The 26491-nt window shown below is 41.9% G+C and overlaps 1 protein-coding gene across 5 annotated transcripts in view; it reads left to right on the top strand.

Moving 5' to 3' along the window:
* Positions 1-26491, top strand: part of RGS6 (regulator of G protein signaling 6) — a 413592-nt gene that overhangs the window by 384869 nt on the left and 2232 nt on the right. Inside the window, exon 17 of one of the 5 annotated variants that reach the window (XR_009556627.1) lies at positions 2965-3019. The exons of 2 other annotated variants lie outside the window; for them this stretch is intronic. Coding sequence is in view for 2 of the 3 variants with exons in the window: in XM_060262312.1 (XP_060118295.1) it covers positions 2965-3093 (129 nt within the window). In the remaining variant the exon portion in view is untranslated. Of the gene's footprint in view, positions 1-2964; positions 3155-26491 lie in introns of those variants that run through there. 2 more of the 5 variants (XM_060262313.1, XM_060262312.1) reach the window with 2 other exon arrangements.

Genomic DNA, 26491 nt, shown 5'->3' with positions numbered 1-26491 from the left:
TACTTCATGTATTCCCATGAAGTCTAAAACAGGAGTTCTTTAAAAACGCAAACTGTCCTGATTACATGCCAGTAACACTTCCTGAATGAAAACCATTTTGTTTTCTGTGATACTAGTTTCTTTTGTGGTAATCTCTAAGTTATACTGCCAACATCAAACCCCATTTTATGTATTCTTTGTCTAGACATTTTATCTTGCCTCATCTTTGCCATGGGGATTTTGATTAACCTGCAGTTCTGCTGCAGACCAAAGGAAGCAGAGAATCTCAAGGAATCTCTTTGCTGAAGCATCTTGATTCTGTCTGGGCAAAAGCAAATTCCCTCAATCCTGGTTGTTATTCTACATTTCCTTTCACTGGGCCTTGGGTTCTGTTCTGAGTGTCTTCTAGCCAGAAATGAGAATTTTGGATTTGCACAATAAAAAGAAATATCCTTCAGGATTCCATGAAAAAAATTATTTTTGTTGTCCTTCCGTAGAAGTGTGACAGCACAATACTGCTGCTATCCGGTATAAAACCAAGATGAAGAGTAAAGCGCTTTAAAATAAAAAATAGCTTCATGTGAGAAAAAAAGCCACTTTTTTTTTTTAAAAAGCATGTTTTTATTTTGTAAAAGACTGCACTTGCAGTCTTACATTATGAAAGAAAGTCCCCCTCCCCCCCCCAAAAAAAAAAGTACAAATAACTGCTTTGGCCGGGAGATCTGCTATATTATATTCTATAGTTAATGCATATTATATTATAATGTATACAGATCCTGCATGTGAGAATACATTCTCACAATAAAATCCAGAAAAAGTGGAGGGAGGAACAGATTCTGATGTTATGAGTTCCACTCTCGTGAACATATACAACATATATTTTCCAAATCCAGGGATAATTCCACAGAGGAGAATTTCATAAGTATCACCAGTTCTGTCTGTGAGTTCTGCTAGTAAAGGCTACTGTGATCTTTGCCACTGTTTTTTCTTCTTGATTTTTATGGGAGTGTTTGACTTGAAGTTTGTCCTTACTGTTGGCGGTAAGCCTTTGCCACTTGCTGTCTCTCCTCCCCCTGTCCCCAGCAGGTTGCAATAACAAAAACGTTTCCTTTCAAAGCTAGGCATGGGGACCATAATACAGACCTCAGCTCTAGGGTTGCCAATCCCTAGTTGGGAGCAGGGTTTGGAGGCGCTCCCCCTTCTTCAGGGTTATAAGCAAGTTGTAGGGGGAGGGGGGGGGTTGAATGTCCACTGGACATATTTCCACATTTGTCCACATTTTCAGCATAGTATTTGGTGCCTCTCTTCAACACCCCCTCCCCAAAAGTTTCAAAAAGATTGGACCAGGGAATCCAATTCTATGAGCCTCAAAAGAAGGTGCCCCTATACTCCAATATTTCCAAAGGAAGGAAGACATTTAAAAGGTGTGTGGTCCTTTTAAATGTGATGGCCAGAGCTCCCTTTGGAGTTTAATCATGCTTGTCATGCTTCACCCCCAGAGTCCCCAGATATTTCCTTCGTCGAACCTGGCAACCTTACCCAGCTCTCAAAATAATTTCCCTAACCAGCACTGCTCTTTCCCTAGGCAGATTTTCTTTATTTGTAAAAAAGCATGAAAAATCTTAATATGTCAGCTGCTGTTTCCTGACTCTTCACTAGAAATACTTGTGCTGATTTTATGATGTCACAAAATAAATTCCCAAGCCAGTATCTCACTGATAGCTAAGCTGAAATGAACTGGGGAAGAGGCAGCAACCCAGGCTTTCTGCTGGTGGCTTTTTCTATCACCATTCCTATCACCTATCACCATTCCTATCACTAATTCCTATTTCAGAGCAGAATGACCTGCTTGCCAGCAAAATTATCTCTTCCTTCATGGATGTGTCTCCTGCCAAGTGAACAGAGTCTTGTTTCTTTAAAGACCATTACTGTGAATGGTTACCTTCTTCAGGGGAACTTCTATGATTTCTAGTTTATAAATAACAAACAATACAGTTATATTATCAGAACTGTGAAAAAAATGTAATCTCATCCTGCCCAGACCCTTTGCAGGCATCTCAACAAAGAGTTTAAGTGTTCACTGAAATACAGAAAAGGAGACTTGATCTGTTATCAAGAGCCAGGGGTATGTAAGTAAGAAGGAGCAAAAACTCTGCACATACATTTTTACAAATACACACACACGGAGAATTATTTTTTTGAACTTTTTATTTTCAAAGAAATCTTTCTACATTAACTTTTAACAAATGCCTGTGGGTCCATCACAAAAGTACTACACATAGCAGAGGATTATAAGGCAGGTTCAGAGACACACATTCCATTTGTACAGGGCACTGGCCGTATGCACTGGTCATTACCCTCAGCCCACATCTTTGAGAAAGGCTTGTGTTCCCTGCCTATACATATCACTGAGGGAAATTTTGAAGAGAAGTTTGTTCTGTATTTCAAATTCTCTCTTTGGGGGACCTCCTGATAAGCTCCATTGGAAACCAAGTGTTCCTCAGAATACAGTATGAAAATCATTGCATTATATCAACAATATATGTCATGTCTCTCAAAGGCACACTTAATAGTATATCACAAACACGGGGCGAATAAATGTTGACTTGACAGACATGGACTGCAATGTGACAGATCCTCTTTTGGACTGCTGATTTATCCAGTTGTGTTAGAGTACATTTTAAGGAGAGGAATTAGATCCTTTACAAGGGAAAATCAACCACTTGATATTGTAGTACATTTTTTGTTTTTTGTTTTTGCTGTTGCAAACAGCAGTTGCCATATCTTTGTGAGGTATATCTTAGGAAGCGTGCGTGCACACAAAAGCTCATACCTTGAATAAAACGCTGTGGGTCTTAAAACTTTGTGAGGTTTAATCTTTATTTTTCTTTATTTTGTTCACTGCTGCTTTTAAAACCAAATTTAAGCTGAAGGGATTTTTTTTTTTTGTATTTTTTCCATCCTAACTTTTTTTTCCTTCTAAAGCCCGAGAATGAGCAAGGTCGTAGAACTTCTCTAGAAAAGTTCACTCGCAGTATGGTAAGTTCATTTGCTTTTGGTTTTGTTTTTTTTGGTTCTTTTAACTTCTCTCCTTCAGCATTTTATTTAATTTAGGAAAGGCTTTTATTAATTTTTCACTGCAGCATGTTATATTTAAATACAATGTCTATAAAACAAAAAGGCAGAATTTCATGATACGCATTTTTTGATAAAGACAGAGGACTCCGTCCATTCCATTATTGTTTTTGCCTTGTTCCCTCTTTCCTTAGTTCAGGCACCATTTGTGCCTGAGTCATATCCTGCAAGCTCTGACCTTGTATTCATTCACCACATCAAGGGGTGAGATGGGGCTGGATGGGCATACCGTACCTCAATATGATACAGTAGCCCTGTTCAAATATTATAGTCAATGCATACAAATTCTGCATCTATGTGTAGACATCTGTTTGTAAGGAAGAGCCAACAAATTTTCACTTTACAAATGAAATCAGGTACCTGGATAAATGTAGGCTTTGCATCACTCATTGAGCTATGCATGCATTGTGTACATAGATTGTACTTGTGTCTACTGTAAACTTGTGAACAGGGCTAATGCCTACGTGCATGCCCGTACATATATGCCGCAGAGAAGGAAATCAGGACTCTGTTGTGCCCTGCAGGGAGCCCTGTGCATGTGCATGCTGCACCCATGGTGGATTGGATGGAGCCCCATGATACCAATAACTAAATTTTGATGTGATTGAGAGATTCATTCTTTGCTGTGGCTTTCCCCACAAACTGAGATCCCATAGTGTACCTATAACAACCTCCTTTTACTGAATGATTTTGATGTATGAATTATGGTTATGTACTTTTACAAACAGAGATGTTTTTATGGCAGTCTTTATTCCTTTCTTGGTATCTGCTTCCTAGGTTCTGTTCAACTAACCTATTTCAAATAAACCACCTATCTATAGACAACTGTAAGTTTTAATTCATTAATAATATTGTCTGTGTCAAAATGGCTTTTAAAATACTGTTGAACAAGAGGAGTTCACAGAACAAGTTCCACTTTTTCCTGCAACTTCCTGTGCTTCTGACAAACTTTTCCTAACACTTGGATAATCCTTGGGAAGATTGTGAGATGCAGCAAGGGAGGCTAACAGAAGGGGGATGTGCTGGAAATCAGCCAGCTACACCTGGAAAAGGGTGTGCAAGGGGGGAAGGTGTGGCTTCTGCTGATTTCCTCTGCAGCCCACCCCCCCCCCATCCTGCCCTGTTCATTATGATCCCCTGACCCTTAGTGGAAACATTTTGGCATGCACAGGAAGCTGCAGAGGAAGAGATCTGTTTCATGAACTTTTTCCCTCCATGATTCCTGGGAAGCAAACCATAGACTTTTTCAACATGCTTAAGTGTATGGAACACTGAAAGATAAGCTGTGACTGATACTGTGAACTATCTTAGATAAAAATCCAAGCATGAAATGGTTCTGTGAACCCCAGGGACATTTTTATAACATTTTTTTTTCTTACACTGCATGACAAATTTCTTTTCAAAGTGAGGAGAGTTTTAAAAGGATTTATGATGCTCTCTGGGTTTCACCTATTCAAAGAACCTAGTCAAAAATCCTATTAGACTAGCACAAATCTTTTGTGTAGCTTAAGCACCTATTTGTACCTGGTTGCAGAGTAGAATATGTAATGATTTCACAACCATTTGTCATCTTCAAATGGAAACAGTCAGCTGCTCAGGTGGAGATAACTAGCAGAGATGGCTCCTGAAATCATTCCTGATACTCCTTCTTTAGTGTTATTTTGTATTGTCCCCTTGGATGTAGTGGACACATGGTTTTGTACATGGGTCTTCACTCAAAAAGAGCCCCATGGCGCAGAGTGTTAAAGCTGCAGTACTGCAATCCTAAGCTCTGCTCACGACCTGAGTTCGATCCCCCGCAGAAGCTGGGTTTTCAGGTAGCTGGCTTTAGGTTTGCTCAGACTTCCATCCTTCCGAGGTTGGTAAAATGAGTACCCAACTTGCTGGGGGAAAAGTGTAGATGAGTGGGAAGGCAACGGCAAACCACTACCATGAAAACGTGAAAGCAACGTCACTCCAGAGTTGGAAACGACTGGTGCTTGCACAGGGGACCTTTCCTTTCCTTTCCTTCACTCAAATACAAAAAAAGGCAGAACCAGCCCTGAGTTTCAACTGTTTGCAGCAACTGCAGATGCATTGCCTGGATATTCATTTAGCAGAGAAACCCTAGCCATATTATGAATACTAAAGAGCTTTAAACTGGCCTGCATTTGTTTTCAGTTTTAGCTACATATATTTTTTCACCGTATTTCCCTAAGCAGTAAAAAGTTCCAAGAGCAGGTACTGCAGGATCCTTTCCCTTGGGAAAAAAGAATGCTGGATTATCATCACCATCCTTTATAACAATGAAAGTGTAGTGCTATTGTCCAAATGGAGCCTCCCATTGGTTGATTCCTGCATTCCCTAAACCATTGGCCCATCATGCATCAGTCACCACCTTGGAGTTCCCACTGACTGATTCCCCTGTCCCCTGTCTGCTGCAAGGCCAGGAATACTGAACAAACCACCAAAACAGTCTTACCTCAGAGACAGACACATCTCTGATGCTTCTCTGAGTCCTCTCCACCAACCTGCCTCAGAAAAGGCTGTCACTCTACTGCAGCCTCACAAAGCATTTCCTCAGAGGCCATAGCTGCCACCTCTTTCCTGTCACTCCCTCATTCCCTCCTCCCCTCAGCCTCGCCTCAGGACAGATGAGGATTGGACCACTAGAGGAGCTGCTAGCCAGAGGCTGTTGCTAGGCAACCACTAAAGTGAATCTGTGAAGGGAGAACCTTCAGCTGAATATAATGCCACACAGTCCACCTGCAAAGCAGTTATTTTCACTAGGGGAGAGAGGTCTGTAGTTCAATTGTGATCCCAGGAGATCTTCAGGCTCGATCTGGAGGCTGGCTACCCTAGGCCTGGCAGCACCCTTTGGGTGACTTGATGCCACCTTACTGATGTGACTTAACTGGGCCTAGCTGCTTGCTCCTGTTCAACCACAGCCCCCCTATGACAGCCAATGTGACTTAGCAGTTGCCAACTCCAGGTTGGCAAATTCTTGGAGATTTGAGGGGTGAAGTCTGGAGGGGGTGGGTTTGAGGAGGGGTGGGATCTTAGACAGCTAATTTCTCATGGGGAACCATTGTTGCCAATCTCCAGGTGAGGGCTGAAGATTACTCAGAATCACAACTGTTCTCCAGATGGCAGAAATCAATTTCCCTGAAAAAAATGGCTGCTTTGGAGGTGAACTCTGTGTTATTATACCCTGCTGAGGTCCCTTCCCTCTTGCTTTGGTCTCCACTGTGGAGAAAGACTGTACTTTTCCTAGGTAGAGGCTGCAGGGGAGAAGATGGAAAGCTGAAATCAGATCTGTTCCCCTACAGAAAATGGCCACGAAACACATACTCTATAGTATACCATAACACAACCATTCCAGGCCAAAAACAAAAACAGATTATGCCACAAGCTCATGCTGATGCTAAATGACACAAGGCTGAACATGACAAGAAAAGGTGGCAACAATGCACTGCAAACAAAAGGAATGCTGAGCTTTAACATCTGTGTGACCATCATCATGCCCCCCGCACTCCCCATAATTAGTCTTCCTTATCTGCATTCTGGGCCTCTTTCAGGGCTTTGAGCCACCACAGACATGGGGGGGGCAGCATCTGTTTCATCTGCAGGATGGGTAGGAAGACAGCAAGGGAGGGTGAGTGAATGCCAAGGGTTGGGGTGGGTGGGAAGACAGCAAAGGTGGGGGTGGTGAGTGAAAGCCAAGTTTTGGTAGGGTCGGAAGACAGCAAGGGTGGGGTGAGTGAATGTCTCAGGTAGGGGGGAGTAGTGGCTCCATCCCAATTGTCAGATTTCTCCAATTGCAACAGGATGATTGTGTTGTTGCTGGTGGCCACTTGTCATCAAAAAACTATTGCAGAAACACATTGTAGTATTTTTTGTCCATAGATGAAGCACTGCTAGCTGTTAGCAAAATAAAAGCCTGGAGAGGAAGCAATTAGCTATTAAAATCAAGGTTGCTCCCAATATTCTCTCATTTCAATCCTTGTCTTGAAATCAGTACATTTCAAATAACTGAGCCAAACTGCTGGTGCTGCTTGGTGTCCTTTTGCTCCCTTGGCTAATGCTTTCTTCTCCTTTATCCTCTCTTTTCTTGGTCTCATTTGTCCACGCTGCCATTTGATCCACTAGCTGTGGAAGCTTAATCCAGACAAGGTGGAAGTGCCATGGGTGGGGACTAAAGACTATCTTAGAACAGAGGTGGTATCTGGAGATTCCCTACTATTATAATTGATCTTCAGACAACCAAGAGTGTTCCTTTAGAGAAAATTTGTGCTTTGAAGGATAGATTCTAAGACATTATACCCGACTTAGGTCTTTCCCCTCCCCAAACTCCACACTCCCCAGGCTCCACCTACGAAATCTCCCAAGTATTTCCCAACCCAGAACTGGCAACCCTAATTATACATCTCTGAGGTCTCCCCCCTCCCCAAACGCCTCCCTCCACAGGCTCTATCCCCACCAGATTGCCCTCACAGATTGAAGAAAGAAACAGACACAAAGACTGGGTAAACTAAAGGCCACTTTATTTGTACATAATTTAAACAGTAAGGGTAACAATATAACTAGCAGCACAGACAGGGCCAGGGGGCAACACAACCTCTCCTCCCCTGCAGCATAATAGGCTTAGCCACCTTTGCCCCAGGTAAAGGTGGATGGCTCACATCTGGCTAGCACAGCAAATGGACACTGCCCTGAAGTCCCAACCCCCAGTAGCACAGCTGAAAGGGAGGATTGATCCTGTCAATCCCAAAGGCAGTCTGCATTCCTCACTCCCCAGGACCATGCAGCCCGAGGATGATTCTGCAAGTCCCCATGGTCCCTAAACAAGAGTGCTAATGGTGCTCACCAAGCCACATAACATAAATAGAATCCAGCCAATCTTAAAGGGACCAACCTAATTAACAGCCATACCCTAGCCAGTTCCACAGTCCACCGAACAATCAGTACAGGGTAGGCAAAAAAACCCCTTTTCTAAGGCCAATACGGAAAAGGTGGAACAATTCCTACCCAGCCCCCCATGAAAAGGGTGAGTACCCCAGAGCACCACAGTACAAGGTAATAAGCAAACACAAAATTGTGGAAAATAACAAAGAAAATATAACAATATTGAAAAGACTCAAACAGAATTCAAAAAGCTGAACAGCAACAACAAATAAAGCTCTTGGAAAAATTCTGTTAATATTTAAGATTAATCCTAATACAGTTTCTACAATATCTCATTAATCAATCAATATTATAAATCACAAGTTTCAGGCTTCCGGTCTGAGAATCCAGCTGGGCTGCCGTCCCCTGAATCAGGGGAAACTTAATTCTCTGTTCAGGGTAGTAAAAAGCCTTTCTTTTGGCTTTCTGCCTACATTTCTCAGATAGATATTTGTCCAGGATACGTACAGCAACTTTGAAACAGTTAACCTTGGCTAATAAAAGATATCGGAGGAGATCTTTTTGAGGCTTTGAGGAACGCCAAAGAAGAGTGGCGTTTTCAGCATCTACAGAGGATTATAGAACCATTTAATTGGCATAAGCCTGTCGGGATCTCATTCTCTTTTGAAACTGATAAACATCTGAAAACTGAGAAGACCAAAGTTTAAACTGCATAGCTGTTAAGAGGTATTTGATTACAATCTCTCGCTAATTTTTAAAGCTAATCTAAATAACATTGGAAGGTGGGAAAGATCGAATTACAAAGATGGGGAGGTGAGGAAAAGAAAACTTAAAACTTGGACTCTGTTAAATTAAGGACTTTGATAGAAACTGTGAAAGAAAAGACCTGTTTTGAATACCTGTGGTGGCTGACATATGCATCGGTGTCATAGCTCTGCACTTGCAATCAACATAACAAGCACTCCAAAGATCACGATAATTGGAGAACGTGAGCTGGGGCCTAGTGAACCAGGAAGTAAAGACTGAAACGGGACTAACAAAGAAGGTGAGAGGAGCAAGAAGAAGGCCTACGCTAGGAATTCTAACCATAGAGAAATTACGATCGCCATTTTGAAGAAAATAAAATTGTCAAAAACTGTTAAAAATCAATATTTAAGCTCAGGAAGGTCGGAGAATGGCGAAATTAGTCTCATTTTAAAGGGCAAGTTCTAAGCCATTGGATTTTAGAATTGGAGACTTTAGAATTTTTGAAGATTTTTTTTTATGTCAGAAGAAAGACAAACTCATGCAAAAGCCCACTCTTTGGACAAAATGCAAAGTCAGTTTGATGCTATGGAGGCTAAGATTATGAAGGGTGTGGAAAAGATGTTAACAGCTTGTAAAAAAGAACTTAAGAAGGACATTGGAGATCTTAAAAAAGAAATTGAAGATTTCAAAAATGAGGTGGTTGTAGTGACAAACAGAGTCAAGGATTAGGGTTTGTAGAATCTTTCGGGCTCAAGTGCCGTGTTCTACTGGAGAAAGTTTTTCATCCAGTAGAACACGGCACTTGAGCCCGAAAGATTCTACAAACCCTAATGATGTTACCAGCTATGAAAACCTGAAATCTTTGAGAGTCAAGGATGTTGAAGAGAAAGTTAATGTACATGCTTCCACCTTATTAAAGCTACAAGAGAAGGTAACAGTACATGACTGCAGATTAATGGAAACTCAAGTGCATCTGAGAGGAGTACCTGAAGGGGAGGAAACTGATTTAATGGAATATATGGTGAAAATAATTGCTGACTTTTTAGAGGAAGATCCTGAAAGGTCCAGAAACATGTTTGACAGTATGTACAGAGTTAATTCATCATATGCAAAAGATAAAGGCCTACCAAGAGACATAGTTATAAAATTAAGGACAAAAGACATGGCAGGGAAAATTCTGAATAAAAACTTTCAAAAGGCTCTGATAGTGGAAGGGAGCAGAGTCAAAATAATGAAAGAGCTGCCAAGACAAGTGATAAATGACAGGAAGAAATACAAGAGACTGACAGAGAAGTTACGTGCTGAGGGAACGAGATACAGATGGATAATACCTGAAGGTTTGGGCTTTGAGCTATGTGGAAGAAGGATTACATTAAGGAATGAGCAGGAGATGTGTAGCTTTTTTGAAGAAAATAAAGACTTTGCACCATAATGGATTACAAATTACTATCTTAGAATATAAATGGACTAAATTCACCACAAAAAAGAAAAGCAACATTTCATTGGATTAAAAAACAAAAATGTAATATAATTTGTCTACAGGAAGTTCATATACAACAAAAGGATTACAAATTTTTATGGAATAAACAATTGGGGTTGGAATTTTTTTCATTGGCGGAACAAAAGAAAAGGGGTGTGGTTTTTTATATTAAGGAACAATTAGAGCCAAAATTGTTATTTAAAGACAAAGATGGAAGATATGTAGCAGTGGAAGTAATGATTGATGCAAAGAAAACATTGTTATTAAGACTATATGCACCAAATGGTGCAAAAGATGTTTTTTTTTAAAGACATCAAATCGACAGTTGGATGAAGTGTCCTATGACCAGATCTTGAAGATGGGTGATTTTAATGGAACAATACAAAACAATATAGATAGGTCTGGCCAAAAGAGCAATAACAAAGAAGGGAAACTACCAAAATCTTTTTTTGAGTTGGTTAAACAAGAAAGCTTGGAGGATATTTGGAGAAAATTTAACCCTGAAGTAAGAGACTATACCTTTTTTTCAGCAAGACATAATACTTTTTCTAGAATTGATACGTTATGGGGCTCTAAAAATTTGGGCTTCATAACTAGAAAAGTAGAGATTCTACCAAAGATATGTGCAGATCATAATCCAATATTTTGGGCTACAAAACTGCAAAAGAAAACAAGAAGATGGAGAATAAATGAGGATTTGTTACAAGATAAAGAAACTGTGACATTTCTAGAAAAGGAAACCAGCTTTTTTCCAAATAAATGATACTGACGATATAGAATTCCAGATGGTTTGGGATACTTACAAAGTAGTAATGAGAGGAATATTGATTACATTGAATAATAAAGATAAGAGGGCAAAAGAAAAACAGATGTTGGACATTCAAAATGAAATAAAGAAAAAAGAAGGGGAACTGAGAAAAAGACCAGGGGAAAAGAAAATAATAAGGGAAATTACTATTTTACAAACTCAAGTGAGACATTTGTTGAATAAAGAACTGGAATGGAATTTGAAAAGTTTGCAACAGAAATCGTTTGCAAGTGCGAATAAACCTGGGAAGTACATAGCTTGGCAATTGAAGAAAAAGAAAGAAAATAAAATTATTAACAAAATTGTGGCTAATGGAAAAAGATAGTACATCAAGAAGGAATCAAAAGGGAATTTTTAAATATTATGCAAATTTATTCAAAGGTGTGAAAATAAAAAAAGAAAAAATGGAAGAGTATTTACAAAATATTAAAATAGCACCCTTGACTGAATATATGAAAAAGATTTTGAATGATCCAATAGAAAAAATTGAAATCGAAGCAGCAATCAATATAATGAAAGTAGGTAAAGCTCCTGGGCTGGATGGATATACAACTAAATTTTATAAAAATTTTAAAGACGAGATAGTACCAAAATTGCAAAAGTTGATGAATATGATAAGAACAAAAGGGAAAATTCCAAATACTTGGAAAGAAGCTGTAATCTCATTGATTCCTAAGGAAGATAGAGATGTCACAAATGTAAAGAATTATAGACCAATTTCATTATTAAACAATGACTATAAGATATATACAAGAATTCTGGCAGAACGACTTAAGCAATATTTGATTAACTTTATAAAGGAAGATCAAGCGGGATTTCTCCCTAAAAGGCAAATAAGAGACAATATAAGAACTGTTGTAAATATTGTAGAATATTATGAGAAACATCCAGAAAAAGAGGTGGCATTATTTTTTGTAGATGCAGAGAAAGCCTTTGATAATCTGAACTGGGACTTTATGTTTGCAGTAATGGAAAAGATAAATCTTGGAGAGCATTTTATAAGAATGACAAAAGCAATATATATGGAACAACACGCAAAATTGTGTATAAATGCAGATCTTACAAATGAAATGAAGGTGAGCAAAGGTACAAGACAAGGATGTCCGCTTCCACCATTGTTGTTTATAATGACTCTTGAAATTTTGCTAAGGCAAATACAAGATGATAAAGAAATAGGACTGAAAATCAGAGGATTCTCTTATAAATATAGAGCATTTGCGGATGATATCGTGTTTATAACTGAAAATCCGATACAAGTGATACCTTTGTTGCTAGCTAAGATAAAAGAATATGGAGAAATGGCAGGACTTTATATAAATAAAGAAAAATCAAAATTTCTATGTAAAAATATGCAACTAAATAAACAGAAAGAATTGGAGAGTTTGACGGGATGTGAAGTTACCTCTAAAGTTAAATATTTAGGTTTAGAAATAACAATGAAGAATATTGATTTGTACAAAAATAATTATGAAAAGTTATGGCGTAAGATGGATGAAGACATGGTGAAATGGAATAGACTTAATCTGTCTTTGTTGGGTAGGATTGCTGCAATTAAGATGAACATTTTGCCAAGAATAATGTATTTGTTTCAAACTATTCCGATTGTAAAAGTTAGTAAACAATTTAATAAATGGCAAAGGAAGATCTCAGAATTTGTATTGGCTGGGGAAAAACCAAGGATCAAGATGAAAATTTTAACCGATGCTAAAGAGAGGGGAGGATTTCAGCTTCCAGATCTAAGATTATATCATGATGCAGTTTGTTTGGCGTAGATAAAGGATTGGATGATGTTGTTAAATAAAAAAACTTTTATTGCTAGAAGCTCATGGAAACAAATTCGGCTGGCATGCTTATATGTACTATGGGGAAAAAAAGATGGATGTTTTTTTTTCTCACCATTATATCAGAAATAATTTGTTAAATACATGGATAAAGTACAAGAAATATGGTGATGAAAGAAAGCTGTTATGGATAGTACCAAAAGAAGTAATAAAAATAACAGTTGAATCTGATGAAGAGAGAGGGTTGTCATATAATCAATTACTAAAGATCCAGGGTGATAAAGTTGAATTAAAATCTGCTGAAGAGCTGAACAACAAGTATGACTGGTTTCAAATGCAACAAATAAAAAGTTTGATGGAAAACGATATTAAATCTGAAGGAATTAGACGCGAACAAACAGAAATGGAAAAGGTTCTGCTTGGAGATAATGAAAAATTAATATCGAAAATATATAAGTTATTGTTGAAATGGTCTACAGAAGAAGAAGTAGCAAAATCTCAAATGATTAAATGGGCAATTAATGCAAACAAGGAAACACAGATGGATACATGGGAATATCTTTGGAAGAACTCTATGAGAATATCAACATGTCAGAGTATTAAAGAGAATTGTTTTAAGATGATGTATAGGTGGTATATGACTCCTAAAAAATTGGCAAAGATGAGTAAAAAGATGTCAGATAAATGTTGGAAATGTAAGAAACATGAAGGTTCTTTTTAACATATGTGGTGGACATGTGAAAGAGCGAAAAAGTACTGGCAGATGATGCAACAAGAAATATCTAAGATTCTGGGATATGACTTCAAGAAAGTAGCAGAGATTTTTGGGAATCCCCTCTGTTGGGATTACAAATGGAAAAATTTCCAAAAGAAGATAGAACTTTAATTTGGTACTTGCTCTCAGCTGCTAGGACATTGTATGCGCAGTTGTGGAAGCAAGAAAAAATACCAGAGAAATGGGATTGGATTGTGAAAGTTTTATCGTGGAGTGAGATGGATAAACTAACAAGAATTCTAAGAGACTATGATTTGGAAGTGTTTAAAAGGGAGTGGAAGAAATTTAGAGGTTATGTAGAGAAAGAATGGAGCATAAAAAGACATTGGACAATTTTTTAATAATGAGTATTAGAAAAAGGTAGAATATGAATTTAGATTGTTATAGTTAAAGGTACCTTTATAAGTGAACTTTAAGTATATAACTTTGGCGGGAGTCTAGTAATGGAGGGAGGGGGGATTAGAAAATATCATATGGGTTAGGGATAGGGATGATATAAATGGATATTGTTACCATAGGCTATCAATAAAATTGTTTAAAAATGAAAAAATAAATAAATCACAAGTTTCAGTTCATACAACATCATTAGTCAACATCCATGTGTGCGTCAATTTATAGCCCCTGAAGCTTCCAAGACTATCCTGCCGCTCCACTGTGGTGGATTAAAGCACCAGTGCTCACAACGATCCTGTAGCTATGATTATTCCTTATTTCCTTTTGAGAAGTTCCGTTTTATTTTTCAGATAAGCCAAAATAAAGGCTTTTCATCTCAAGTAAAAATTCAAAAAAGCAAGTGGGTGCAGAAAAAGCCTCTGACAGGAATGTGCATGTATCACTGTTTCAGACAGAACACTTAGAATTTTTCCAAATGCTTTGTTTGTGGTTGCTGTTCAGATTTTTGGATTCTGTTTGAGTCTTTTTAATATTGTTATATTTTCTTCGTTATTTTCCATAGTTTTGTTTTTGCTTATCCCCATGAAAAGGGGGCAACCAACAATTGCTTGCACTGCCTACAGGGTGGTAGAGTGAGCCAAGCACAAGGCGAAGACTGTCTGAGGTGGGAGAAGAACTGGTTGTTAGGAAGCACCACCTCCACCCGCTGAATGACCAGGGTGCCCTGCATGAGAAGGCAAAGGCAGCTCCCCAACAGCATGGCTGGTCAGCTTCTCATAGGGTAGGAGCTGAAATCTCTAGGAATTTCCCATCCTGGAATTGGCAACAATAACACTAGACCATCTTTTGTTTACTGTTATTTGTGCTCATGGTGTATAGGAGAGACAAAAATTATGTCCTGGGGCTTCTACTCAGTCTGGGTCTAGGAGATGATTCTCATCTTTGTAATGGCATTTTGCATGTCTGAGCTGCTAGGTTTCTATTTTTTTAATGGGCCAGCAAAACATTTCCTTTGCAATGTGATCAATGGTAGTCTTTATATATATATGATTTTAATAATGTATATTTGAACCATGTTATGTATCACCATTGCTTTTCAGTGCAAGTTGTAAAGACCTGTGAATTGATGTATGAGTGAGTGTACACACATAAACTTGTGACTTCTAACATAAACAGTTACGAATGCCGTGATTGGCAAATATTTATCAAAATATTTATAGCTTTCCTTTGATGTGCTTCATGTTCTATTTATAATGAAAGAAAGGGGAAGAAATTGCAAAGTTAGAATACCTGGCAACAGGAACTGGCCCGCATCTAAAGTAACTCAGTTTCAAACACCCATGCCTGTAGCTATGGGGGGGCCTCTGGGAGCCTTAACTCAACTTTTAGCAGAGGCTTCCTAACTCAGGGTCCCCAAACCAGCCCCACCTCTCCCCCGCTCCTGCTTGGCCAAGCAGAATGGGAGAGCAAGAGGCAGTGGGTCTCTGTGCTTCTGGCAACCCACCAGTTGTGAGAAAAGCAGGAAGACCAGGCCTGCTGGCCCCGCCTCTCCCTCCCCTTCCTGCTTAGCAAGCAGGGTAGGAAAGTGAGAGGTGGAGGGTCTCTGTGCTTCTGGCAGCCCACCAACTGTGAGAAGCAGGAAGACCCGGCCTTCTGGCCCTAGGCTTGCCAATCCCCAGGTCCTAGTGGGCGTTCTCCCACTTTCCCAGGCTCCTTCCCACTCCCAGTCAGCTGGCCGGCGGGGGGGGGGGGGGAGCCCTGCCCCACAACCACCCCGTGCCTTTCCACCTCCAGAGGCTTCAGACTGCACTTGGAAAGGCTTCCTCTTGGGATGGTGTGTCTGTGTCTTTAAGGCTGAATGGGGGTGGGGGGGGAGCAGGTAGAAAAACATGGCTGCTCCCAGTGGCTGTGAAAGCAGCCCAGACCCTCTGTTGGTTGCACAATCTTTTCAGAGGTCATTTGCATAGGAAAGGTAAACTTGAACCTTTGGTTGCTCTGTGTTACTTTGAAGAAGTTGGAAGTTCAGCAACTCGTGAGTAGAGTTGCCAATCCCCAGATGGGACAAAAAAGGGGAAAAAAACACGGAAGGGTGGAGACTAGGAGAAAACCATGTTGAAAGTGTTAAATCTGCCAACACATATAACTGCTACTCACAAGTAATATTAGTTTGCTATGCTTATTTTTGTTTACTTCTAAAAACTGATCACTTTGCAGTTATATAATGAACATGCACACACAGAAGTATACACTACATGTCTGAAGATACATTCAAATTACAATAAATGCTGTTGTTTTAATTGTATTTATTGGTTTTATTGTATGTGACCCGCCCTGAGCCTGTCTGGGAAAGGGTGGAATATAAATTTACCCAAAAAATAAATAAATTTCCATGTATAATCCACTGGTACAAAAATAACAATTTATACATGAAAACTTATATAAAGATGCCAGAGTTTCTCATCCAGAAATCAAATTGTTTGTGATACGTTTCTGGTAATATACGTGTTTTGAATACTATTCTTCATCCTACAAAAGAGATTAATTTCCCTGGAACCACAGCTCAATTCAAAGTCTAGGTCAATTTCACAAGGCAATGGTTCTCATTAGCGACTGATAGCCGCAGGATGATAGTAATTAGTCTGGAACCAGTGCTCTATACGCTACAAACACAGTGTTATTGGTCAATTACTCAAAGCAGGCACTATCAGTTCTCCAGGAGAACTGTACGAAGAATCATATTCGAAACATGTATATTACCAGAAACGTGTCACAAACAATTCAGTTTCTGAATGAGAAACTCTGGCACCTTTATATTAGTTTCATGTATAAATTGTTATTTTTGTACCAGTGGACTATACATGGAATTTATTGTAATTTGAATGTATCTTCAGGCATGTAGTATATACTTCTGTGTATGTATGTTCATTATATAAGTGCAAAGTGATCAATTTTTAGGAGTAAACAAAATTAAGCATTATAGCAAACTAGTATTACTTGTAACAGTTATATGTGTTGGCAGATTTAACACTTTCAGCACAGTTTACTCCTAATCCCCAGGTGGGAGCAGGCTCTCCCCCGCTTCAGAGTCATCAGAAACGGGGGAGAGGGGAGGAAACGTCTGCTGGGCACTTCATTATTCCCTATGGAGATCAGTTCCCATAGGGTATAATGGAGAATTGATCTGGGGGTATCTGGGGCTCTGGAGGGGCTGTTTATTGAGGTAGAAGCATCAAATTTGCAGTATAGCATCTGATGACTCTCCTCAAACTGCTCCCCAAGTTTCAAAAAGTTTGGACCAGGGGGTCCAATTCTGTGAGTCCCAAAAGAAGGTGCCCCTATCCTTCATTATTTCTAATGTAGGGAAGGCATTTAAAAGGTGTGCAGTTCCCTTAAATGTGATGGCCAGAACTCCCTTTGGAATTCAGTTGTGCTTGTCACAACTTTGCTTTTGGCTCCACCCCCCACAGTCTCCAGATATTTTTTGAATTGGACTTGGCAACCCTAGCTGGCCCCAAGGTCAGGGGGGCATTTAAAAAATTCAAGCCCCCCTGTTGTGTCTTGCAATGCGTTCCAGAAGTTACTGTGCAGCGACGCTACAGAGGTGACCAGAAGAAGTCCATTAGTCGCTCGATGTAGCGCACGAAACTACCCCGCCAATCAAGATCTGTGGCAGGAAGTTTAACTGGCCGGGATTGGACCTGGCCAGACGGAAGGTTGTTCCGGGGGTTTGTATCTATAGCGGGACCCGGTCCACATTTCTCCCTCTTGTGATGTACCCGCTAATAAAGTATGTTGCCTTCAACACGTCTCGTCACTCAGTACATTACCCCCCCCCCCCATTTTTAAAAAGCCTTCCTGCCTTTAAAAAAATCATGGCTTTACCTCTGCACACACCCCATTGAATCCAGATGGTCAGAGAATCAGCACAAGGTATTTTATTTATTTATTTGATTGATATATACCCTGCCTTTCTCCCCAATGGGGACCAAAAGCAGCTTACGTCATTATCCTGTCTTCCATTTTATCCTCATAACAACCCTGTGTTGTCACAGGGTTAGGGTGAGAGTGTGTGACTGGCCCAAGATCACCCAGCAAGTTTCCATGACTCAAGCGGGGATTTGAACCTGGGTCCTTCATATACTAGTTGGACACTCTTAATCACTACACCACATTCTAAGGTGGCCAGACCGTCCCGGTCTCCCGGGACTTTCCCGGTTCTGGCCCCCAATTCCCGGCTCCCGGGCTGGCTATACCGGGACCATTAGAAGTCCTGGTATAGCCAGCGGGGAGCCAGCGGGGCGCGGGCGGGGAAGGCGGGGAGTGAGGGAGCCAGCGTCCCTGCGCGTGCGCACGGCGGTGTGCACACGCGCAGGGACGCTGGCTCCATCACTCCCCGCCTTCCCCGCCCGCGCGTGGGCCCCGGCGGCGGTGGCGGAGGCCGGGGAGGCCGCGGAGAGGCCGCCGCGGGTCCCTGGAGGGCCTCCAGAGGCCCGGGGAGGCCGCGGAGAGGCCGCCGCTGGTCCCTGGAGGCCCTCCAGAGGCCCGCGGAGGTCGCGGAGAGGCCGCCGCGGGTCCCTGGAGGCCCTCCAGAGGCCCGCAGAGGCGGCGGAGAGGCCGGCGCTGGTCCCTGGAGGCCCTCCAGAGACCAGCGCCGGCCTCTCCGCCGCCTCCCCGGCCTCTGCAGCCGCCGCCAGCCCCGCCAGCAGCACCAGCCGCCCGGAGGAGAGGCCGCCACCCGCCCTGGAACAAGGTAAGCAGGGGGGGCCGAAAGCGGGGGTGGCGGGAGGGGGCGGCCGGCCTTCCTTCCCTCCCTCCCTTTCTTCCTTCCTTCCTTCCCTCCCTCCCTCCTCCCTTCCTTCCTTTCTTCCCTCCCTCCCTCCCTCCCTCCTCCCTTCCTTCCTTCCCTCCTTCCCTCCCTCCTCCCTTCCTTCCCTCCCTCCCTCCTTCCTTCCTTCCTTCCCTCCCTCCTCCCTTCCTTCCCTCCCTCCCAACCTCCCTCCTTCCTTCCTTCCTTCCCTCCCTCCCTCCTCCCTTCCTTCCCTCCCTCCCTTCCTTCCTCCCTCCCTTCCCTCCTTCCTTCCTTCCCTCCCTTCCTCCTTCCTTCCTTCCCTCCCTCCTCCCTTCCCTCCCTCCTTCCCTCCTCCCTCCTTCCTTCCTTTCTTCCTTCCTTCCCTCTTTCCCTCCTCCCTCCCTTCCTTCCTTCCTTTCTTCCTTCCCTCCCTCCCTCCTTCCTCCCTCCCTCCTTGCTTTCTTCCTTCCTTCCCTCCCTCCCTCCTCCCTTCCTTCCTTCCTTCCCTCCTTCCTTCCTTCCCTCCTTCCCTCCCTCCCTCCTTCCTCCCTCCCTCCTTCCTTTCTTCCTTCCTTCCTTCCCTCCCTCCTTCCTTCCCTCCCTCCCTTCCTTCTCTCCTTCCTTCCCTCCCTCCCTCCTCCCTTCCTTCCTTTCTTCCTTCCCTCCCTCCCTTCCTCCCTTCCTTTCTTCCCTCCTTCCCTCCCTCCTCCCTTCCTTCCCTCCCTCCCTCCTTCCTCCCTCCCTCCTTCCTTCCTTCCCTCCCTCCCTCCCTCTGGCCACCCCTGGAGTAGAGAATACTGACTTTGGTGGACCCAAGCACTGATTCAGTGTAAGGGAGCTTTGTGTTTGTGACTGGACTAGACAATACTGACTTTCGTGGCCGTCCCTGTGGCATTGGTCCCATCGTTGTGGGGCCCAGGGGGCCGGGGCAGCGGCACGCTGAAGCAGCCTGTCGGTCACTTCTGGGTTCCTGTCCTGCATCTCGACCTGTGTTATTAGGGACGGGCTCGAAACACTCTATAACCCCTCAAAAGAACAGCAGTCTAGCTCGCTTCCCCCGAGCCCTGCCGCCATAAGCCTCAAGGGGGCTCATTTTGCGGCATCTCCCGGCGGGAGGGTGGCACCCGCACGGGTCACATATCAAATGAAAGAGGGGGCGCAGGGCTATTAGAAACAGCCGGCGGAGGGAGTCGGGAGACCACCCCACTGGGGGATCCACACCCCGAAAGTGATGAAGGTGGCGCAGATAGAGCCAACAGAGCAAACAGGACAAAATAAATAGGCTGCATTATGCAGTACAGTCTCACTGGAATCTCACTGGAATCTGACTGGCTTCTCAGCGTGGAACCCGTTCTCTCTAGTCTTCTCACTTTGAAAAAAGTAAAAAAAGAGTTTTATTTAACTTTATTTCCCCCTTTCCCTCTCTATAAATAATCTTGGTGTTTCCGGCGGTGATATTTGGGGGATTTTTGGGGACATCACAGGAAGTGCTGTGAAGTCACTTCCTGTTTCCGGCAGTGGCATTTGGGGGAAATGATGTCATTTTGGGGAAATGATGTCACAGGAAGTGATGTCACTTCCTGCTTCCGGCAGGTGGCGCGGGGGAAATGATGTCACAAGAAGTGATGTCACTTCCTGTTTCCGGCAGGTGGCGCGGGGGGAATGATGTCACAGGAAGTGATGTCACTTCCTGTTTCCGGCGGTGGCATGGCATCACCGGAAGTGACATCACCGGAAGTGACGTCACTTCCTGTTTCCGGCGGCGCGCGCACGCCCCTACCTTCCCCCCCCCCCAAGGTGTCCCTGGCTGGCCTTCAGACATTATGGCCACCCTACCACATTCACTCTTTAAGGCAGAGCTTTATTCCAACAATACAAAAAACCTTTCTATTGAATGTTTACTGGAGATTAACAGAACGTTCACAGAACATGTGATGTCTCTATTGGGCAACTGCTTATATTTGAAATGAAGTGTTAAAATCAGTATGGTATTTGTGTCATTGGTATCATGCTGTCTATTTGGTAGCTACTCTTAATATCTGATAGTACTTGATAGCTGACAAGTCAAGGTTTTTGCTCATAGTTTACAATATTTGATAGTTGGAATGGTGTTTAATGTTTAAGTTTATTTACTAGGCTATATGATGTGATTTTTCTAAAATTTTGAATTTATTTGATGGCTGGTATGCAGTATCATGGGATATTTATGGATTATTCATAGAATTTTGCATATTATGCTTGCCAAAAATCAAAACAAATTTTTTTGAGAGAACAACCAATTCAATGAGCTCAGTTTTCAACGTAAAATTTGAAATGTTTTTACATCTGATGTTTTTCATTCAAGATTATAATGATTCTGTTGGAAGATCCATTTAATTTGGAATATTCTTACCCAAGCAGTATATGTCAGCGCCTCAGACAGATCTTTTGCATTATTTGTGTGTTAACTTATCCTAGCATCTTCCATTTCCCCCAAGGCTTTATTCATGATAGTAGAGTGGTAGAAATTTATCTGGCTTTAGCCACATGTCTTTCCTATAAAATTCTTGAGGTTCTTCCACTTGTCCACATGTGATAGAGGCTGAGTTTTTCTACAGCTAATACAGATCTTGCAAGAAATAGCCTTTCCTGTTTAGTGAACTGCCACCAAATTCACATTCTGATGTGGCGGTCTTAATAATGGTGTCACTTTAAAAATGTGAAAGAATTCCTAATTTCTAGGAAGTTGGAATTTTTGTTCCTAGCAGATATTTTTGCTTGATCCTGTTGAATAGAAAGAATACAGTAGATGTTAACATGTTCCATTTTGTTATACAGAAGAGAATATTACCAGGGCTTTTTTTTTTGTACAGAAGAGAATATTACCAGGGCTTTTTTTTGTAGAAAAAGCCCAGCAGGAGCTCATTTGCATATTAGGCCACACCCCCAACACCAAGCCAACTGGAACTGCATTCCTGCTTAAAAAAAAAAAACCCTTGACTATTACCACAAGCTCTTAATAGTTGATTTTAAGGCAGACTGGGTTATGTTATATGGCAATTTACTTAAACGTATTTGGATGAGGAGATTTAGAGTTTTAGTAGACATGAGGAATGTGGAACTGCCATTGTTTACAATATTTGATAGTTGGAATGGTGTTTAATGTTTAAGTTTATTTACTAGGCTATATGATGTGATTTTTCTAAAATTTTGAATTTATTTGATGGCTGGTATGCAGTATCATGGGATATTTATGGATTATTCATAGAATTTTGCATATTATGCTTGCCAAAAATCAAAACAATTTTTTTTGAGAGAACAACCAATTCAATGAGCTCAGTTTTCAACGTAAAATTTGAAATGTTTTTACATCAGATGTTTTTCATTCAAGATTATAATGATTCTGTTGGAAGATCCATTTAATTTGGAATATTCTTACCCAAGCAGTATATGTCAGCGCCTCAGACAGATCTTTTGCATTATTTGTGTGTTAACTTATCCTAGCATCTTCCATTTCCCCCAAGGCTTTATTCATGATAGTAGAGTGGTAGAAATTTATCTGGCTTTAGCCACATGTCTTTCCTATAAAATTCTTGAGGTTCTTCCACTTGTCCACATGTGATAGAGGCTGAGTTTTTCTACAGCTAATACAGATCTTGCAAGAAATAGCCTTTCCTGTTTAGTGAACTGCCACCAAATTCACATTCTGATGTGGCGGTCTTAATAATGGTGTCACTTTAAAAATGTGAAAGAATTCCTAATTTCTAGGAAGTTGGAATTTTTGTTCCTAGCAGATATTTTTGCTTGATCCTGTTGAATAGAAAGAATACAGTAGATGTTAACATGTTCCATTTTGTTATACAGAAGAGAATATTACCAGGGCTTTTTTTTTTGTACAGAAGAGAATATTACCAGGGCTTTTTTTTGTAGAAAAAGCCCAGCAGGAGCTCATTTGCATATTAGGCCACACCCCCAACACCAAGCCAACTGGAACTGCATTCCTGCTTAAAAAAAAAAAAACCTTGACTATTACCACAAGCTCTTAATAGTTGATTTTAAGGCAGACTGGGTTATGTTATATGGCAATTTACTTAAACGTATTTGGATGAGGAGATTTAGAGTTTTAGTAGACATGAGGAATGTGGAACTGCCATTGTTTATGGTCTCTTTGCCTCACTCTTCCCTGTGATCTATAGATAAACACGGCACATTATTTGATGTCCTCATGGTACATGTTGCTCTACTGCCCAGCAGCCAGTGATGTGAGTGAGTGGTTGACAGAACAAACAACATAATAACATTGATGTCACACATTGTCTTACCTGGACATTTTGAGCAGGAGGAAATTGCACTAAGTAGCAGTGGTTTCTCATCTCTCGGAAGTCTTCTGGCTTCGTTGAGCATGGTAGTCGTCATCATGCATCCAAGTGCTTGAAAAAAGCACGTACTCTGTGGTTGTTTTCATCTTTACTGTTGAAGAACAGAAACACTTAGAAGCCCTCCTAATATCTTGTGATTTTCTATTTTTGCACGTTTTATGTGCTATATCTCCTGCCCTTAAAATACAGACATGTATCCAACTATACCGTGTCTCCAACGGAACAGCATTGCTGTTTGCAGGACTGGCAATGTCCACTGATTCTCGTTTCCACTGCAGACCCCACTTTTTCCTATGCTGTTCCTGAGGGTCTGTTGACCTCTGGAACAAAATTTGGAGGGGCTTAGCAGATAGCAGCAAGTGGAAAAGAGAAAGCAGGAAAGTCCTGGTCCATCAGGTCTATGGATACACACTACAGATTCCATGGTAAGAGTTAGGTACAATTGTCAAAGGTTTAATCTGTCATGCACTACTACTGGGCAGTCTTCTGTTTTCAACATGTGAGAAGTCTGGATGGATTCAGATCCCTGCATGAGGTGATGTGTCTTGATTTATGATTTCAAACATATATATAAATGCTTGATCTTGTGTTATGTTGTCCATTACATGCTATAGGTGTACTATTTTAACTCCTCATTTGGACTGGATTTCTGTGAATTTATATGTGTAGATTTTATGTTCTCTTGCTGTATCTTTCTTTATTGTTGCTTTTAAATATATATATATATATATATATATATATATAATGAGCAATTGACATTGTTTCTTTTAATTTATGTTATTCTTTTTATGTCTGCTGAATGTATCATTGCTTTCTGGTAAATTCTACCATAATAAAAAGGCAGTTTTTTCAAAAGATATGGTCCTTAAGTTCTACAGAGAAATCACACTTTGAAAAAAACTCAGAAAGTTTGAAATTTTTCAGGGGAAATCTTGTCTGGTTCAATAATGTGTGCACGTGTGTGTGTTTTGCACACAAGCGTATATGTACATAGACATGCACACTATTTTTTCTAGCGTTTGTGTTAATGCAAATGTTGCTGAAAAACCCAGGCAATACAAGTGATATTAATTCAGGAATGCTGTCATAGTAGTTTGTTCCACCCAGAAAACAGCAATATCCTTTTGATAGCCTTATGTTTTCATCACAGATGAAGGCTGTGTTCTTCCAGAATCCTGGTCCCTTTCCACAGAACTGAGACATTCAAAAGTTATAATGGTAGTACAGGAGAGATTAATTGCTATAGAGAAACCCGCTTTCCCCAGGGCAATAAACTGAATTAACTACAGGAGTTACTGGATTATATGATTTTAAATTAGGACTGTCTTGAATTAGGACAGAGATTGGTTCCCTGGAGAAAATAGCTGCTTTGGAGGGTGGATTCTGTGGTATTATACTCTGCTGCAGTCCCTGACCTCTCCAAACCCCACCCTCCCCAGACTCCACCTTCCAAATATCCAGGAATTTCCCAACCCAGAATTAGCAACTGTATTATAAATTGCTGTGCAGATTCTTGCACAGAAGGAGACCAGCAACTACTGGAAACCCCAGCCCAAAGAGCATCCAGCTGTCCTCAACCAGCTTGGTGGAACTTTCTGCCTATTTACATCAGGGCCCTGCAGGACTTGTTACAATTCCGCAGGACCTGCAACACAGAGATGTTCCGCCAGGCATATGGTTGAGGATAGTAATGTTTTTTAACAATTATTCAGCTTACTAACTGCTTTTCACACCCTCCCCCCCGTGCTAATTTAAAAATACCCTGAGGGCAAAATCCTGAGGGGCCATAACTTCTAGTTTGGTCTGAAGATTCAGAAGCATGTGTTGGCATTTGTTTTCTCATCAGGTGACTCTCTGTTTCCCTTTGTCCAGGCCAGTAACTATGGTGGGGCCCCCAGGGTCCTGCCCCACCATTTAAAGACCATTGCCAGAGTCCCAGTCCCACTACTGGGGTGAGTAGAGGGTGGTAGAGAGAGTAGCCAGCCCTCTGCTCAGCTCAGGCTCCTCTGCACTCTGCCAGCTTCCTTGCCAGTGGCTCCGTGCTGTGTTTGTTGTGGGTGGCAGCTGAGGCCAGCGGTGCCTGCCTGGTGGCCCCTTGCCTGGCTCCTCCAAATGCCTTCGGGGTGTGTGCACAAAGCATGGACACCAGTGCCACCCACACGGCCACTGGGCATGGGGAGCAAGGAGCAGACCATGCAGCATGGAGCCGCCTCAGCATCAGGCGCCAGCAGCAGCTCAGCCCACCATGACTGCTACTCTGCCTGCACTGCAGAAGGTCCTGCCAGAGTGCTGCACTCCAGAACTGTATCATCCCCTGCCACTGCAGGAAACTTGAAGCTGGGCCTGCAGAGCTGCTTGGGGGTGGAGGGAGGGAGGGCGCTGGCCTGAAGGGGGGGAGTGTGGCAACACCCTTCCGGTGGTTGCTGCTGCTGCAGGGGTGGGGAGGGATGTTCAGCTGTAGCTCCCTCCAGTGGCTCCCTTAAACAAAAATTCCTAGCTATGTGCCCCACTAAGCCAGAAATCCTGGTTCCGGCCCTGCCTTTGTCAAATACAAAAGGCATAGACTATTGACATGACTATCATGAAAAGAAAACAATCTGATGAAAAGAAAATAATCTGAGAGTTCATCAAACTCCTGGAAAAGCTAGGATGCCAAGAAGGCACATACAGTATCTCACCCTGTATGCTGCTTTCGGACAACCAAACTTTTACTCAAGGATTTCAGTGCTTAGTATAGTTAACCTCAGTGTTACCACCATGCTGTGTCTTGGTAATCCATGTGGTCCTAAACTACAGATCACTGACTTCCAGTGCTGAAGTAACAGGGAAAAGAGTGAACATTATGGGGTGCAATTCTACTGTACTTTTCATCTTCAGCTTCCTACAGGATTCCCAAGTGGTTTAATAAAACAGTAGCCATGGTCAAGGAAAGATGGCTCAGGAATTCATGGGAAAATCAGAGACCATATCAAATGGAAAAGGAGAGTCATCATCATAAGAAGATACTGGATTTATATCCCACCTTATACTCTGAATCTCAGAGTCTCAGAGCAGTCACAATCTCCTCTACCTTCCCCCTCCCCACAACAAACATCCTGTGAGGTAGGTGGGGCTGAGAGAACTTTTTACAGCAGCTGCTCTTTCAAGGACAACTCCTGTGAAAGCTATAGCTGACCCAAGGCCATTCCAGCAAATGCAAGAGGAGGAGTGGGAAATCAAACCTGGCTCTCCCAGATAAGAATCAGCACACTTAACCACTACACCACACTGGCTCTCTGAATGCTGACCTATAGGAAGTTTGTATCTTTCAAGAATTCAGTCAGGTCCATTCAGACAAGTTGCTCACCAGCTTCTGGACATAT

The sequence above is a fragment of the Heteronotia binoei genome, chromosome 21, assembly GCF_032191835.1.
Source record: "Heteronotia binoei isolate CCM8104 ecotype False Entrance Well chromosome 21, APGP_CSIRO_Hbin_v1, whole genome shotgun sequence".
Classification (NCBI taxonomy): domain Eukaryota; kingdom Metazoa; phylum Chordata; class Lepidosauria; order Squamata; family Gekkonidae; genus Heteronotia; species Heteronotia binoei.
This window is presented reverse-complemented; position numbering and strand designations above follow the sequence as displayed.